Source organism: Hippopotamus amphibius, chromosome 4 (assembly GCF_030028045.1).
Source record: "Hippopotamus amphibius kiboko isolate mHipAmp2 chromosome 4, mHipAmp2.hap2, whole genome shotgun sequence".
In the NCBI taxonomy this organism is placed as follows: Eukaryota; Metazoa; Chordata; class Mammalia; order Artiodactyla; family Hippopotamidae; genus Hippopotamus; species Hippopotamus amphibius.
The window spans coordinates 88,576,700-88,592,495 of NC_080189.1; the positions used below are offsets into that span (position 1 = coordinate 88,576,700).

Consider the following 15,796-nt stretch of genomic DNA (forward strand, 5'->3'; position numbering starts at 1 on the left):
GATCTAACATTCATTGTGGTGGTCTTATTCTTTCAAAGGCGGACATAGTATTTCATACATATTTACCAGCATAGATGTTCATTTTTATTTTTTTTCTTTAGGACTTGCAGGTCTCAGTTTTATAAATATATATATTCAAAATATTTTTATTAGGATCCTTTTAATCATGAAGCCAGCACATGTTACTGCGAATCTGGTTAAAGTCTGGTAGCTGCTCAATGGGACCTAAGGATTAAAAGAAAAGATAGTTAAAACTAAATAGAAGGAAAGTCCATAGCCAACTTTCTGCATAGGAGAAAAGGAGCCAGGCTTACCAACAGCAGCAACAGCTGGACTCTTATCATAAATATATTTGGTACATACTTCTCGAATTACCTGAGCATTTACAGCCTAAAAAATTGAAGATAAAAGCATTCAGAGCTTTTTGTAGTAGTAAAGACACCTGGAACGTTTTAGAGCTAAAGCAAGATGTATGATACGTATCTCCAGCTGTTTTATAACAAGGATCGTTTTACACAAGACCCAACAGTTCTAAGGACTACTTACATCAATTCTTGCTTCAAGCTCAGGGATGGGAATTCTTCGATTATAGCATAACATTTGCCTACCAATATCTTCACAGATGGGAGTGGAACCTGTTTTAAAGAAAAGTGGAAACTAAATACTGGAATACAAATCTTATTTTCAACTTATGTGAAAGTAAGACAAGTCTTTATTCTTTTACCATCAAGTTGCAGCAACATGTTTGTTTTCAGAAGATTTTTGGCTCGTGCAACTTCACTTTCAGTGACACTTGTACAGAGTCGCATCCTAAAAACCATTTGGAAAAATCAAATGTCAAGTAGTTTGAAATGTTATGTGTTTTATGAGTTAATGACCTAAAGAAAGAAAGGATGCTGTACTCTATGTATTACACCACCATGTACAAGTGATTATGATTTCAATTTATTAAAAAGTTGAAATTACTAATGATCCCAACAGTTAAGGAAAAGTTAAAATATTATTATTTCCCTGGTAGTGTTAATTTCTCAAAAATAATATGGTTAGCAGAGAGTTCAATACAGTATAAAAATAGGCTGACTGCATTTTGAGAAATGCTACAGTCATTTTGAAAATTCATGAATCCCCATCTGTTAGGATCTGACTTGCTAGGGGATAGGTCAGTGGGTCATTGGTTTCTCAAAAGAATCCACTTGAGTCTAACTTAAATCTAATTAAATTAATGATTACACTCCAGCTAGACTTAAGGGAGAACGTAAGCCATTTAAGAATGGCAGAGGAAAGGGACCAGAGCTAAACAAAAGTTTTCCAAGAAGCCACGGGCCCTTCTGCCTGTCTCAAGGTACTAGTTTTGACTAAAACCCTACATTTTTCTTTAAGCAACGGCAACTTCGGGTTCATTTTCATAACACAGCCTTTCCAAGCCAGATAACTTTTAGAAATATTTCCGAAAATTCTAGTTGGCATTTAAACATTTTTAACTTTTAAGATCTTATTTCTGAAGTAATCTGCTTCTTAATGATTAAGAATTTTCTGCAGTATAAATCAGCTTCACATGAGACTTAGAAGAAATATCTGTGATCTTTAAAAACATGGCAACAACTGCTACTACTTAGTCTTGTTCTCTTAATAAAATGCTAACATCACCATAAAAAATTAATCACCATCAACAGTATAAAAAGAAACTAGTCTAAAATGGGAATTCTACACAAGATTTAAATTATTTTCTCACCATTCTTTTTGAACAACATGTAGCATGTCTGCAACAGTGGCTGGTTCACAAACCATATAGAGTCCCCATAATCCTGTATCTGTGTAGGAAGTGTTGAAAGACTGGAAGCTATGGCAGAGGTTGCCATGACAGGTGAGCTGGGCCAGCTTGCTAGATAAATTCTGTAAGGGAAAAAAATTGGCCAAGAGAACTGTAGGTATACGTGTCCAAATCAGAAAGAAAAATGAGATGTGAAAATTGTGACTGCCCTAAAAGGCTGAGTTTCTCAGTTTTATCCAGCAATATCTCAATAATAAAGCTAAAATTCACTGAAACTAAGAATTATAGTTATCTCACCAGCCCAGTGCATCATTCCTACAGAAATTCATAATGTGAAAGCAGTGAACCCTTGTAATTAATTTAGTAGCTGCACCCAATTCTAAAATAATACATTTCGATGGACCTAGAGATTATCATACTAAGTAAAGTCAGCCATAGAAAGACAAATATATATCACTTACATGTGGAATCTAAAAATTTTTTAAAAAATGATACAAATGAGCTTATTTACAAAACAGAAACAGATTCACAGACTTTGAAAACAAACTTACGGTTACCAAAGGGGAAACGTAGTGGGGGGAGGGATAAATTAGGAGTTTGGGATTAACAGATATACACTACTATATATAAAATAATCAACAAGGACCTACTGTATAGCACAGGGAACTCTACTCAATATTCTGTAATAACCTAAATGGGAAAAGAATCTGAAAAAGAATGGATATATGTATATATATAATTGAATCACTTAGCTGTACACCTGAAACGAACACAACATTGTAAATCAACTATATTCCAATATAAAATAAAAATATTTTAAGTGAAAAATCCAATCAGGCCAAAGCTGTTCCTAAAATTAAAAATGGGTTGACCTCACATGTTGTATTCCCTTGGTCAATCCAGCGCAGCATTCCACTTCTAGCAGTGATTGATGTGGGATATGGTTACGACCCCTAATTCTGTGTTCCAGCTTTGTTTAATAATCACTTAAAACCATATCAACCAAAAAATTGAATAACCTATGCTGATATGCTTTGCCAACAACAAAAAAATTAAAAATAAATAAAAATAATTTTTAAAATACACTGCCATTATCAACCCAATTTGCAGAGCTTTTGGCTGTTTGCTTTGCTTAAAAAATTGAAATTATATTGCATGTGAAGGCTATATTTGTATGAAATGTATTTGGTCAAAATCTTTGAGTATAAGTATGTACACTTTGTATTTTGAAGTAATTTCAGACTACAGAGTAGTAACAAAAATAGTACAAAAAGGGGCTTCCCTGCTGGCGCAGTGGTTAAGAATGCCTACCAGTGCAGGGGACACAGGTTCAATCCATGGGCCAGGAAGATCCCACATGCCGTGCGCCACAACTACTGAGCCCTGCCACACCTACTGAGCCTGCGCTCTAGAGTCTTCGAGCCACAACTACTAAGCCCACGGGCTGCAACTGCTAAAGCCTGCGTGCCTAGAGCTTGTGCTCCACAAGAGAAGCCACTGCAATGAGAAACCCCCACACCACAGTGAAGGGTAGCCTCCACTCTCCACAACTAGAGAAAGCCCATGTGCAGCATCAAAGACCCAGTGCAGTGAAAAATAAATAAATAATAAAACAAATCTTAAAAAAAAAACAGTACAAAGAATTTCCTTTTTCCAAATTCTTTAACACATGTTACTTTACCACTTTTTTTTTTTTTTGGTTTATCTTTCTCTTTAAATATTTTTCAGCTGTTTGAGAGTATGGTGCAGACATCCTTTTTACCCCTGAATACTTTTTAATGTGCACTTCTGAAAAACAAGGAAAGTAACCTCAGTACAATTAACAGGATAGTAACACTGATATATTACTATTAACGAATCCTTCTATCCTTATTCAAAATTTGCCAATATGGTAAAAGACAAAAACCCATTTGTTTCTGGCCCAGTATACAATCCAGGATCAGTTAATATTTTAAGTCAAAATTCATAGTACAGAGTTTCGTCTTCTCATTTATTATGGAAACTTATTTTTAAAATCACTTACCATTCCTCCTCCAAAAGAGCGATCCCAGTTGCCAATCAGTGTGTTTGCAACCATGAGACAGAGTGTATCTGGATGTGCCCAACCAACAGCTTCAACAGCTATTGCAAGGTGTGCCAAAGGCATCTTGTCATCCCTCACTCGAATCTAGTTAGGATAAGGATACAAAGCTCTAGTTGAGATTACCACTATATAACATGCTTAACAAGAAACAAACTTACCAGTTCCACTAATTGCAAAGTTAAAATGCTCACCATGACACACTTTTTTTTAATCAATCAGGCCTCATTACATTGTATAGTCTAGAAGAATTTCACCAAAAGATCTCCAATTGAAACAGTACAGACACAGCCACCAGATAATTACCTGGTCAAAAAGCTTTGCATTATTTCACTGGTAGAAATAATCTTTTGTCACTCTGAATTTTTCTATCTAAATTTAAGCTAATCTTGACATAGGCTTATTTTTGTACTGCCAATGCTACAGTCTTATGCAACTTTCCAGATAGCATCATCCCTAATGTGGCAAACTAAGCTTCTAATGAGGCTTAAAGATACAGCTGACACATAGCATATTCTCTACAAATTCTGGCTTTAACAGCTACCCACCAGAAATGTACTGTGGGCAGAACTTAGCCAAGAATAAATGTGATATAAAAATCAAAATTTGGGATGTTTTTAAAATAAAAGGTTATTTTTATGCCCTACAATAGGAAAATAAAGCATAGTGTCAAAGAAAAAGCACAAAAAGACCAAATTATAATCTTTTCCTTAAAACCTTACTTCCGTAGGAAAGAAAAATAGGTTGTTAAATATATGGAACAGGAAGGAATATAAGCAACTGAATCCATCCTCGGTTGGACTCCTTTGGCTTCTTCCATTATACTGTTAGAAATAGGCACATTTTGTACACACATTTATAAATAGAAATACAACACAAGAAACCCAAAGGGGTAAGTGCTAGCTTAGGAGGCTTGCCCTACCTCACTTCCTGTGAATTTGCAGGGAGGCAGAGCTGGTATTTCTCCTTTGTGTGCAGACAAAGAGTCACCAAAATGAAACTTTGCTAACTCAAGCAGTTCATCATGGGAAACTCCTAAATTGAAGGAAAATATTTCATATATCCAGTACAATGTGAAGCACACAATGAACTGCCAATACTGTCTGCAATAAGCTTAAGGTGGTATTATGTGATACAAGTTACACAAGGACTACTTGTACTAACTAAAAGCCTTTGGCAAGAGGAAGCTCACAGAGCACACTTTTTCCCTGGTTATAAGGCTTGGGCTGCACAGCTTTCTCGTTCTGAAAAACAATCAGTTTTCATCAACATACCAATAGATTCACAGATAAGGGTAAAAAGATAGCTTGAAAATACCATTTTCCATACAAAATCATGTTATATTAAGTAATTAAAAGTCCTACAATGCAAACTAGCAGAAAAACTGACTTTTCAATAAATTTTTTAAAGTAGAAAAGAATACGAGCTCTATCATATAAAGAAAGCTGGGTACAAGACATGCTTCATTCTCTGTGCTCTGCTATCAAAATTCGGGAACAAAATAAACCTCATAAATTTCTGAATAAATTAATAGCTATTCAAACACTCACTACTTGCCATCCAAAACTTAAGAATTACTTACATACTATATCCCTTATCTTCCAAACTTGGGACCCAAACAGATTCAGTCAATGAAAGATTCTTTTTTTTTTTTTTTTTTTTTTTTAAGAAGCATGGGGTCTTAACCTTCAATGAAAGATTCTTAAACTTACAAGACAAATTTAGACATGGGTAAGTGCCTTAAAAATATCACCACGAGGACTTCCTAGGTGGCGCAGTGGTTAAGAATCTGCCTGCCAATGCAGGGGACACAGGTTCAATCCCTGCCCCAGGAAGATACCACATGCCGCGGAGCAACTAAGCCCGTGCGCCACAACTATTGAGCCTATGTGCCACAACTACTGAAGCCCACATGCCTAGAGCCTGTGCTCCACAACAAGAGAAGTCACCACAATGAGGAACCTGCGCACCACAACAAAGAGCAGTCCCCACTCACTGCAACTAGAGAAAGTCCGTGTGCAGCAACAAAGACCCAACATAGCCAATAAGATTAAAAAATAAAAAATTACCACGAGATTTTTTTTTAATGAAACATTCCATTAGAATATAAAACAACTTACACCCATATTTTCTGAACAAATCTCTGGTATAAAACAAGACAGTGAATGATTATATATGTTGTTTTCACAATCACTATATAGGAGAGCCACCTTAGATATCTATCCAGAGGGTGACAAAACAATAGGAAGACCCTAGTGGTTCAAGGACAACAAGCAGAATGTAGAATCATGAACATGCACGCAGTTCTCAGCACTTAACAACCACTTCCACTGTTTTACTACCTTCACCTATAGCCATCCTGGCTGGATGTTCCAGATACTTAGCTCCTGCCTCAGTACCACCTCTACTTACCTCTATCCAAAAGCTAGGGGAGCCAATAAATTTCTTTTTTTTTTTAAATGAAGCTAGGTCTGGCCTGTTTCACTGAATTTAAGATGCCGTTGTTTATAAGAAACATCACCTATGTACCAATAAGACAAAATGCTAATGAATCTAGGATAGGCCATTAATTAACTGTAAGATATCCCAACTCTGGTGATGTCAAAATGAACCAATGAACTATGACAAAACCCTCTGCATCCATATGCCACCACCAATGGCAGAGACATCCCAGAGGGCTTATTGTTGAACTCCAGTCAGCACCAGCCCTTTCAGAAACAATGTTACTAACTCCAGAGAACTTCAGGGCACACTGTCTGCCACACAAAGGTAACATGTTTAAGATATTTAACCCCTATTTTCATTTTCTCCATTATTTCCAAATAATGAGCTCAGTCTATCTAGGGCAACTAGAATTTTTATTTATTGTCATTTCTAAAGAGAGAAAAATTAAATTTACACAAAAGAACATTCCATGTATCTTCACTTTGTCCTAAAAAGAGAAAGAGAAAATAAAACTGGAAACCAAATAAAATGTAATATTTGCCTGAATTCAGACTACCAGGAAATCTAGCAAAATCTAACGTGAATTTTCTTTCATTCACTGGCTTCAAACACGTTCTCGCAAGCCACCTGATGCCACCTGCATGTTCAAATTCCCATTAAACATTCTCCTAATCCCCTATATATTTCCCCGTCTCAGTAAACTAGCAGATCTAGTAAAATGACAAACAAATCAAAGAATGAATAAACAACATAACATACTCATACCATGCCTAACCAAGGATGAAGCTAGTTCTCAAGAAATAATTTAAAATCTCAAGAGATTTCCAAACTGTAGAACATTATCTTCCAAGTGTCATTACCTCCCACTTCACTCATTTGCCCTTTTCTTACAAGTAAATTCCATTATGTATGTACACTTATGTATTGGAGGGTCACTAAGTTTTCCTACTGAAAAACTCTACTAAAGAGAAGACAGAGGAAAAGTCTGGTTCCAGTGCTCCACACTGCCCTTACACGGTATATTTAACAATGTGCTTTCCAAATAAAAACTCTAAAGACATCTCCCAACAAGATCAAACTGATAAATAAGTACATCACTGTGTTTACAACAGTCATAGAAATTTAAACTAACCTCCAGCAGCAGCAAGTACTATTCTTGGCCCCTTATAATGTGTGGTTATATAATCCACCAAGTCCTTACGATTTATAGATCTATAAAAGGAGTAAAAAAAGCAATATTAAAAGCAAATTTAAAAGCATAAATCCTCACATAATATACCTGAAATTAAATTGGACCTTATAGGTATTCTAAGTTAAATGCAGTCAGAAATAGGATATATGCAACAAGTATGAAAGAATTTCAACATTTATATACCACAGAAAAAAAAAAACACAAAAAACAAAAAACAAAAAAAGGACTTAATACCATCACTTGTTTATTCCAGAAGTAGCTACAAACCCAGACACCTGGGAGTTAGGTGAGGCTAAAGTGCAGTTTAAGTACAATTTCACTGAAACTATTGGGGGTAAAAAATTACTTTTTGAAACATACTTTTTGAATGTTTGTGAATGTTAATTTTCACAATTCAAATTTTTTCTCAAAAAAAAAAAAAATCTGAGAATTATACCTACTTGATATTTTCAGTTGGTCCCAAAATTGTCCGTCCAAGTGCAGTATTTTGATAAGCTGTGGCATGAAGATAATCAAAAACAACTTCTTGTAAATTGGTTTCAACTTCCTGCATCTCTCTAAGGATTACTCCACGTTCACGTTCAATCTCTGCTTCTCCCAATGTGCTGTTTTGTATTATATCAGCAAGAATTTCTACAGCTAATTGAAAATAAAACACAAGAAGAAACACTAGGAATCTTAATTTTTGCTATTAAAATCAATTAAACTAGCATCAGAAACCATGATAGTGACCATCACTCAATATTGACTAAATGATTAAACTGGGAAGAAATAAATGTTTCTATACATTTGATATACTTAAAAGGACTACATTAAAGTGAAAAATGTAATCCCCTGTGGTATAGATGAACTTGGGGAAAACACCTACATTTGCCAGAAGTCCCCACAACACTTGTGATGACTCTGCCTACAACTTCTTCAAAAATGCCATGGAAATCTGCATATAACTGTATACTGTTCTCTGTGAAAACAGTAAGTAGAAAATTATCTACTCAGAGCATCTAGGTAGTTACAGAAAGCCAACATCACCCAAATATTTACTACCCAAGATCCCACAGCAACCAGGCTACTACATAAGAAGCCAAGAATCATCATATATACCCCCAATGAACCACTCACAGAATTAGTATACTCTCAAATATCTTTCCCCACTTAACTCCAGTTAATGGTCACTGTTGGTTAGATTCAGGTCACTGCTGGTTAGATTCTGACCACTGGTAAAGTCTCTGATAAATGATGATCCAACAGAGCTGGAGCAGTTAACATTTGAAGAAAAGGATGAGTACCCCAAAAGAGATATATATGACTATCAAAGGATTAAAAGTGACCCTGGGGAAAAACTGATAAAACCCTCAAATATTTATACAAAAATGACCCTAATTTGCAAAACACCACAAGTGAACTAAAGGATATATCATGCTATTAAGGAATTTTATCATAAAAAGCACATACTTCTCCAAAAAAGAAAAACCTACACTATCCTCGAAGAATTAGTATATAGTTTCAATCACAACCTAAATTTTAGTCAATAGAAAACAAATTTATTAACTTTAGTTTCATTTTGTTACTCTTCTGTAAACTTCTCTTCCTTGTTTTAAGTTCACTTTAAGGTGACTTGTCTCAGAAGCAATCATGTTCAAATACCAAGGACCTCCTGTAACTAATTACCTCTATAGACGACCCAACATGACAAAACAGACTGCTAGAATAAGCTGGGACTGAGATCATGAGCAAAAAGAAAAAATTATCTGTAAAACCAAATTAAAATCATCTGTCCATCTAACACAATGTTGTAAATCAACTATGCTCCAGTAAAATTTAAAAACAAAAACAAAAACCTGTCTGTCCAGACAAGAGAAATGCCCAAATGGATAAGGAAGAGCCCAAAGGCAGATGGGAGGACAAGAGATCTTTCGTGAAGACCCTCCTTTATTTGGAAGTAGTAGTCTAGATTGGTACCTTCTAAAGTGGGGGGTTCATATTTCCCAATATTTGTTTTAATCAGTCTTCTTTCTATCTTTCTAACGTATATTTAATACTGTATATGTTAGTATAGCAGTACATGTATTTAATTTATAAATATAACTATATTGAGGATATATGTTAAAGTCTCTTACTGATAAGAATGGATGATCATAAAAGTTTGAAGACCACTTGTCTAAACATCTAATTATTACCTCACACACCAGGTTTCACCCAACTGACAGGATAAAAGCCTCAAGCAAATTCCCAAAGTGAGATCTGCTTCAGAAAGCACTTCCATTTTGGATTCCTCAAAAAGCTCCTCTTTTCCATTTCTACTCCCATTGGCAGGGACGGTGAACTCCCAGCCAGAAGCCAGAAAGGAAAAGAAAAAGAAAAAAAAAACAAAGGTTTTCTACCTCTCTCTTCCTTTCTCTAGTCCTCTTTTTTGCTTTCCTTGCTGTTCTCTGTGTAAATAAAGGAGAGGTAGGCTAGAGTGAACAGTCCTTTAAAGTAGCCTGGCCTAGCCCTCTGTTCTTAGTGCCTAACCAGTCCTGGGGCAAAAACTATTTCTAGGGAAATCATTAAGAATCTTATCAATGTTTTTTGGAATTCAAACCAACAAACCCTCCATTGTTTTCATTTTTATTGGTTTTAATGCAAAGGTTAGGCTACCATGTTATGAAAATTTTACATTATTTATTTGCAGGGGGTAGGTGTTTTGTTGCTGTTTTGACAAAGCAACCTGGCTCAGTTAATATGAGTGAGAAGACATGCATTTGAGTTCACAGTAAGCCACTAAGTTATGTGATCCTGGGGAAGTCACAGTCTGGGCCTCAATTTCCACAACTGCACAGTGGAGACACTTATTTGATTACTATGCTGATCAGATGAGATGATATATATACACAAGTTACATATATACAAAGATACTTGTGTAAAGTGGCATTTAAACATTATTAATGAAAGCCTATTAGAAATCCAAAATTTCAAAGTAATGAAATTAACTACAACTATACTAGGACCTAAAAGATTAATAGTTTCACCAATTAGCACTACAACTGCTACATTTTTTGGTTAATTCTCCCACTGGGAAAATGTTTTGTGTAATAACTTTCCCTTAAGAAATCCAAAACACTCTACAAACATGGTAACTACAAAAAATTGCTATGCTATGCTGTCAAAATAATTATTTTACTCCTACAAAATAAAAATAAAATCTATTTTATTTTAATGCTATGAAAACAATCATCAATAATCTTATAAGTGAACACGTTTATTTTGCTTCAGAGTTTTTATATCAAACAAGGAATTAAAAAATTGCTCCTAGTCAGAGCAATTAGGCAAGAAAAAGAAATCAAAGGCATCCAAATTGGAAAGGAAGAAGTAAAACTATCACTATTTGTAGATGGCATGATATTATATACAGAAAACACCAAAGACTCCATCAAAACAACTGTAAGGACTACTAAATGAATTCAGTAACGTTGCAGGATACAAAGTCAATAAGCAAAAATCTGTTGTGTTTCTATGCACTAGTAATGAACTATCAGAAACAGGAAATAAGAAATAATCCCATTTACAAGTGCATCAAAACGAATAAAATACTTAGGAATAGATTTAATCAAGGAAAACTACAAGACAAAGAAACTGAAGATGACAAAAGGAAATGGAAAGATATTGCACACTCATGGATTAGAAGAATTAATGTTGTTAAAATGTCCAAGCTACCCAAAGCAATATACAGATTCAATGCAATCCCTACCAAAATTCCAATAACAGCATTTTTCACAGAAATATAATGACCAGTCCTAAAATGTGTATGGAATCACAAAAGACCCCAAATAGCCAAAGCAATCTTGAGAAAGAAGAACAAAGCTGAAAGCATCATGCTCCCTGATTTCAAACAGTATTACAAAGAACAGTAATCAAAACAGTATGGTACACAAATTGTACCACAATTATGGTATATTATGCAATTTATTGTATGTCAATTATATCTCAATAAAAGTTCTTAAAAAAAACAAAAAACAAAAACCCCCAAAACCCAAAAAACAATATGATACATAAAACCAGATATTGAATCAATGGGACATAACAGCCCAGAATAAACCCAAACATATATAATCAATTAATTTACAACAAAGGAGCCAAGAATATACAACAAGGAAAGGATAGTCTCTTCAATAAATGGTGTTGGGAAAATTGGCTGCATGCAAAAGAATGGAACTGGACCCCTAATCATACACAAAAAATTAACTCAAAATTAATTAAAGGCTTGAATAGAAGGCCTGAAACCATAAAACTCCTAGAAGAAAACTGAGGAAGTATGCTCCTTGACTTAAGTCAGTGATGATTTTTTGAATCTGACACCAAAAGCAAAAGTAACAAAAGCCAAAATAAATAAGTGGAACTACATCAAACTAAAAAGTTTCTGCACATCAACAAAATGTAAATGCAACCTACTGATTGGGAGATGATATCTACAAATCATATATCTGATAAGGAGCAAATATCCAAAATATATAAAGAACTCATACAACCCAATAGGAAGAAAACAATCAATAAGATTAAAAAATGGGCAGAAGATCTAAATAAACATTTTTCCAAAGAAGACACACAGATAGCAACAGGTACATGAAAAGATGCTCAACATCATTAATCATCAGGGAAGTGCAAATCAAAACCACAATGATATGGGGAAATGTGTATAAAAACAGATGATTGAACTTGATGTACCCCCCCCAAAATAATAAATAAATAAATAAAATTAAAAAAAAATAGATGATTGAATTTGGTGTACCCCCCAAAAAATAATAAAAAATAAAAAATAAAAAAAATTAAATTAAATTAAAAAAAACCACAATGAGCTATCACCTCACACCTGTTAGGATGGCTATTACCAAAAAGACTAGAGACAAGGGTTAGCAATGATGTGGAGAAAAGGAAACCCTTGTACACTGTTGGTGGGAATGTAAATTGGTGCAACCACGACAGAAAACAATATGGAATTTCCTCAAAATATTAAAAACAGAACTACCATACGATCCAGCAATTCCACTTCTGCATATTTATCCAAAGAAAACAAAGACACTAACTTGAAAAGATCTATGCACCCCCATGTTCAATGCTATGTACAACAGCCAAGATATGGAAACAACCTAAGTGTTCATCAATGAATGAATGGATAAAGAAGTTGTGATACACCAATACATACACAAATATACACAAAGAGAGGAATATTATTACTCAGCCATAAAAAAGAATGAAATCTTGTCACTTGTAATGGCATGGATGAACTTCAATGGCATTATGCTAAGCGAAAAAATTCAGAGAAATACAAATATCATAAGATCTCTTATATATGGAATAAAAAAAACAAAAACAAACAAAAAAACACCCAAGCATATAGATACAGAGAACTGATTGGTCACTGCGTCTTGCAACCTATAAGTATTTTTATCATTTGTCATATTTGGAGAATAAAATAAAAATAGGTGCCCTCTCACCCAAAGTTTCGTTCATTTTTTTCACATTTCTGGGTGTTACTCTTAACAAACATAAAGCAGTCACAAATTATTTCTGAATTCCTGTGAAAATTATGTATCTTCAGTATAAATAATAACAATACCTCTTGGCAAATCTTTAGAGAACGCTTTGGCATAATATACAGTCTGCTCTCTGGAGGTATAGGCATTGAGATGAGCACCCATGTTTTCAATCTCAAGTTCCAGATCTAACTGGGATCTCTTTTTTGTGCCCTGAAATAAAAGAGGGGAAAAAAAAATTATGATCTCTTCCTTTATCCCTCATCTGTTCTAAACACTTCAGACAATGAATATGAGGACATAAGCCTATGTCAGTTTGATATAAGGACCAAATTTGGTTTCTAAAGTACATCAGGCTTCAGAAATAGTGGCATACTTTCAGATGACCCTTACATCCCAAGAGAAAATCCTTATTTCAACTCTATAGAGCAATTATCAGTAATTATTTCAGGTAATTATTCTGAAAAAAAGATTTTAAAAATAATAATAAAACATGCTATACTATTGCCATAGTTACCTTAGAATGAGATTTTATGTTTACTGCCTCTTAAAGAAAATGCATTTTAAAAAAATGTCTTACAACCTGCCTTGAAAGCCATATGCTCCAGAAAGTGAGCTGTTCCATTATTCTTCTCATTTTCATATCGACTTCCAGCATCAATCCAGAGCCCAACCTTAACGCAATCAAGTAAGAATTAAATAAGACATCATCATCTTTCTTTTGAGGGGATGGGGTAGGGGTAGAGGGCAGTCTTCTTCCTTCTTCTGACAAATGCCTTCCAGTCTTAATAGCAAAGTTTTCTTGAGTGGATTGACAGTGGATTTAAAAATTCTGGTCATCAGGTTACTGCTGGGTGCCACAAATACCTACCTGCCAGCTTTAATGAGGACCCAGATTCTTAGCCCAATGTGTTACTACAGCGAATTAACAAGTATAGTATAAAGAACATCAGAGATTGTCAAAATATCTAGGTTCAAATCCTGGTTTTGTCATGTATTAGCTAAGTGACCTTGGACAAAACCATTTAATTTTTCTGATCTTGTTTTTCAACTGTAAAATGGATGTGACGATCCCTGCTACCAAGAACAATTTTAAAGCTCAAATAACACAATATATGTAAAAACATTTGGCATAGAGTAGTCCAGCAAATATACCTCTCTCATTATTATCAACACTACATGATACAACAGGCTACAAGAACCAGATGCGGACACTTAAACAAAGAACACGTGCGCCCGGTATGGAAGTATCACAGGAAGAGATTCACAAGTGACAGTCACTTGTCAAGGCAAAATAATTGCCGCTACTTTTAACCACTTGCCAACCAACTGAAAAGCTAAAATTAAAATCAACACTTGTCCTCTCCCCTAATGAGGGGTCAAACTAAATCACTTACTGTGCATGTTGAGAGCCCAGAGTCTTCAGAGGCCACTCTGAGTCCGTTCTCCAAACAGGTTACTCGCGTTTCAGGGACATTCAGAATAACTTGTGTAGCAGCCTGCGTACTTCTCAATCTGTTTCCTCCAAAATATAATGGCTGATTGAGAGTGAAGGGAAGAAGCAAAACATATTACTATTCTAATATGAAATGCTGATTAGAAAACCAAATCTACCTCAAAGAGACTCCATAAAGTACTCTTTCCTCCTTAACTTTTATTCCACTGGGATTCACCACTTTGCCTGGCCTAAGAACATTCCTCAACCAACCACTTTCCTAAAGCAGCAACATATCCACAAGCACGCTCTTTCCTTAAGGAAAATAAACAGTTACTATCATTATCCTAAAAAGAAAAGAAACTACTTTTATTTCAATACTTCTCCTAGAAATGTTTAATATTCACCACAGAGGGAAGAAGCTGAGGGGGTGGGGGTCGGGGGAAACAGGGAGCCAAGAAAGCGAGAGGAAAATATAAAAATACCTATACACAACGTAGAAGTGCTTAAGGTTTCCACTGTTCAAGAAAAGCAAAATTTTGAAAAAGAGAACTTAAGAAGATGGGCAGATGCTCAAGATATACTCTGGTTGATTGATTTGTTGACTATGGATTAATCGCCTGTCCCTAGTTTTTCATTTCCTTTATACATATGTTAAAAATCCCACAAACTCTAGAGAAAGCTTGTCTCTCACAAGAAATATACATATACAGACAAACTTTTCCTTTAGCTACCCCGGGGTTCGCAGGAAGCAGAGCTGATGATGAAGACGCTCAGTTTTAAGCAAAAACAGAACTTGGTCGGGGCGGGGGCGTCCTCACCTTTTTATTTCCCCCAATTGCAACCACTCCGACTTTAGTAATCAACACGCACTCTTTATGACTCCTGAGTAACTGGGGGAGGGGGCCGGTAAACCAGGGTCACCCACACGTCACTGGCAGGTCACGCGCTGCGGGTGACCAAAGGCGGCCCAGAGCCGGCAGGATATAAGCGTCCCCGGCCGTCTGATGCCCCGCGGGTCCCGGCTGAAAAGGCTCAACCCGCCGTTGCGGGTGCGTGGAGCCGACGCCCGCGGCCCGGGGGGGCGCGCGTCACTCAGGGTCGCCGCGCGAGGTTCTCCGGCCTAGAGCCTGGTCCCGGCGGCACCCAGACACGGGGAGGGAAGCTCACCCGCCCGGCAGCACCTCCGACCAGGAGCCTCTCGGTGAAACCGCAGAGCCGCCGCCGCGCCGCGGACAAAAGCAGCGCTCGGGCCGCCGCCGCCGCCGCCGCCGCCGCCATCATCTCCCCTCAGAACGGTGCGAAGGATGTGCTTCCGGGGTCGTGACCTGAGGTCCCAGACGAGAGGGCGGGCCCTACCTAG

At 36.2% G+C, this 15,796-nt stretch overlaps 1 protein-coding gene across 2 annotated transcripts; it reads right to left on the reverse strand.

Moving 5' to 3' along the window:
- Positions 1-13: 13 nt before the first annotated feature.
- On the reverse strand, positions 14-15,735 carry PMPCB (peptidase, mitochondrial processing subunit beta). 2 transcript variants are annotated; one of them, XM_057731277.1, is made up of 13 exons: positions 15,604-15,735; positions 14,396-14,536; positions 13,586-13,672; positions 13,082-13,211; positions 7,929-8,127; positions 7,429-7,508; positions 4,774-4,886; positions 3,795-3,938; positions 1,733-1,893; positions 725-810; positions 547-635; positions 315-390; positions 14-225 (listed from the first exon to the last, which is right to left on the reverse strand). In XM_057731277.1, exons 1-13 carry the CDS (start codon positions 15,715-15,717, stop codon positions 161-163), a joined length of 1,485 nt encoding a protein of 494 aa, XP_057587260.1. In that variant the 5' UTR covers positions 15,718-15,735; the 3' UTR covers positions 14-160. The 2 variants fall into 2 exon arrangements, with proteins under 2 accessions (XP_057587260.1, XP_057587261.1); XM_057731278.1 differs by lacking the exon at positions 315-390.
- Between the last annotated feature and the right edge of the window lie 61 nt (positions 15,736-15,796).

Bases quoted from the DNA above. Each gene is read 5' to 3' on its own strand.
- PMPCB (XM_057731277.1), bottom strand. From the start codon at position 15,717: ATGATGGCGGCGGCGGCGGCGGCGGCGGCGGCCCGAGCGCTGCTTTTG. The intron at 3,939-4,773 runs GTAGGGCAAGCC...TATCCTAACTAG, and splicing joins GCAAATTCACAGGAAGTGAG to ATTCGAGTGAGGGATGACAA. The intron at 391-546 runs GTAAGTAGTCCT...TCAATTTTTTAG, and splicing joins AGCTTGAAGCAAGAATTGAT to GCTGTAAATGCTCAGGTAAT.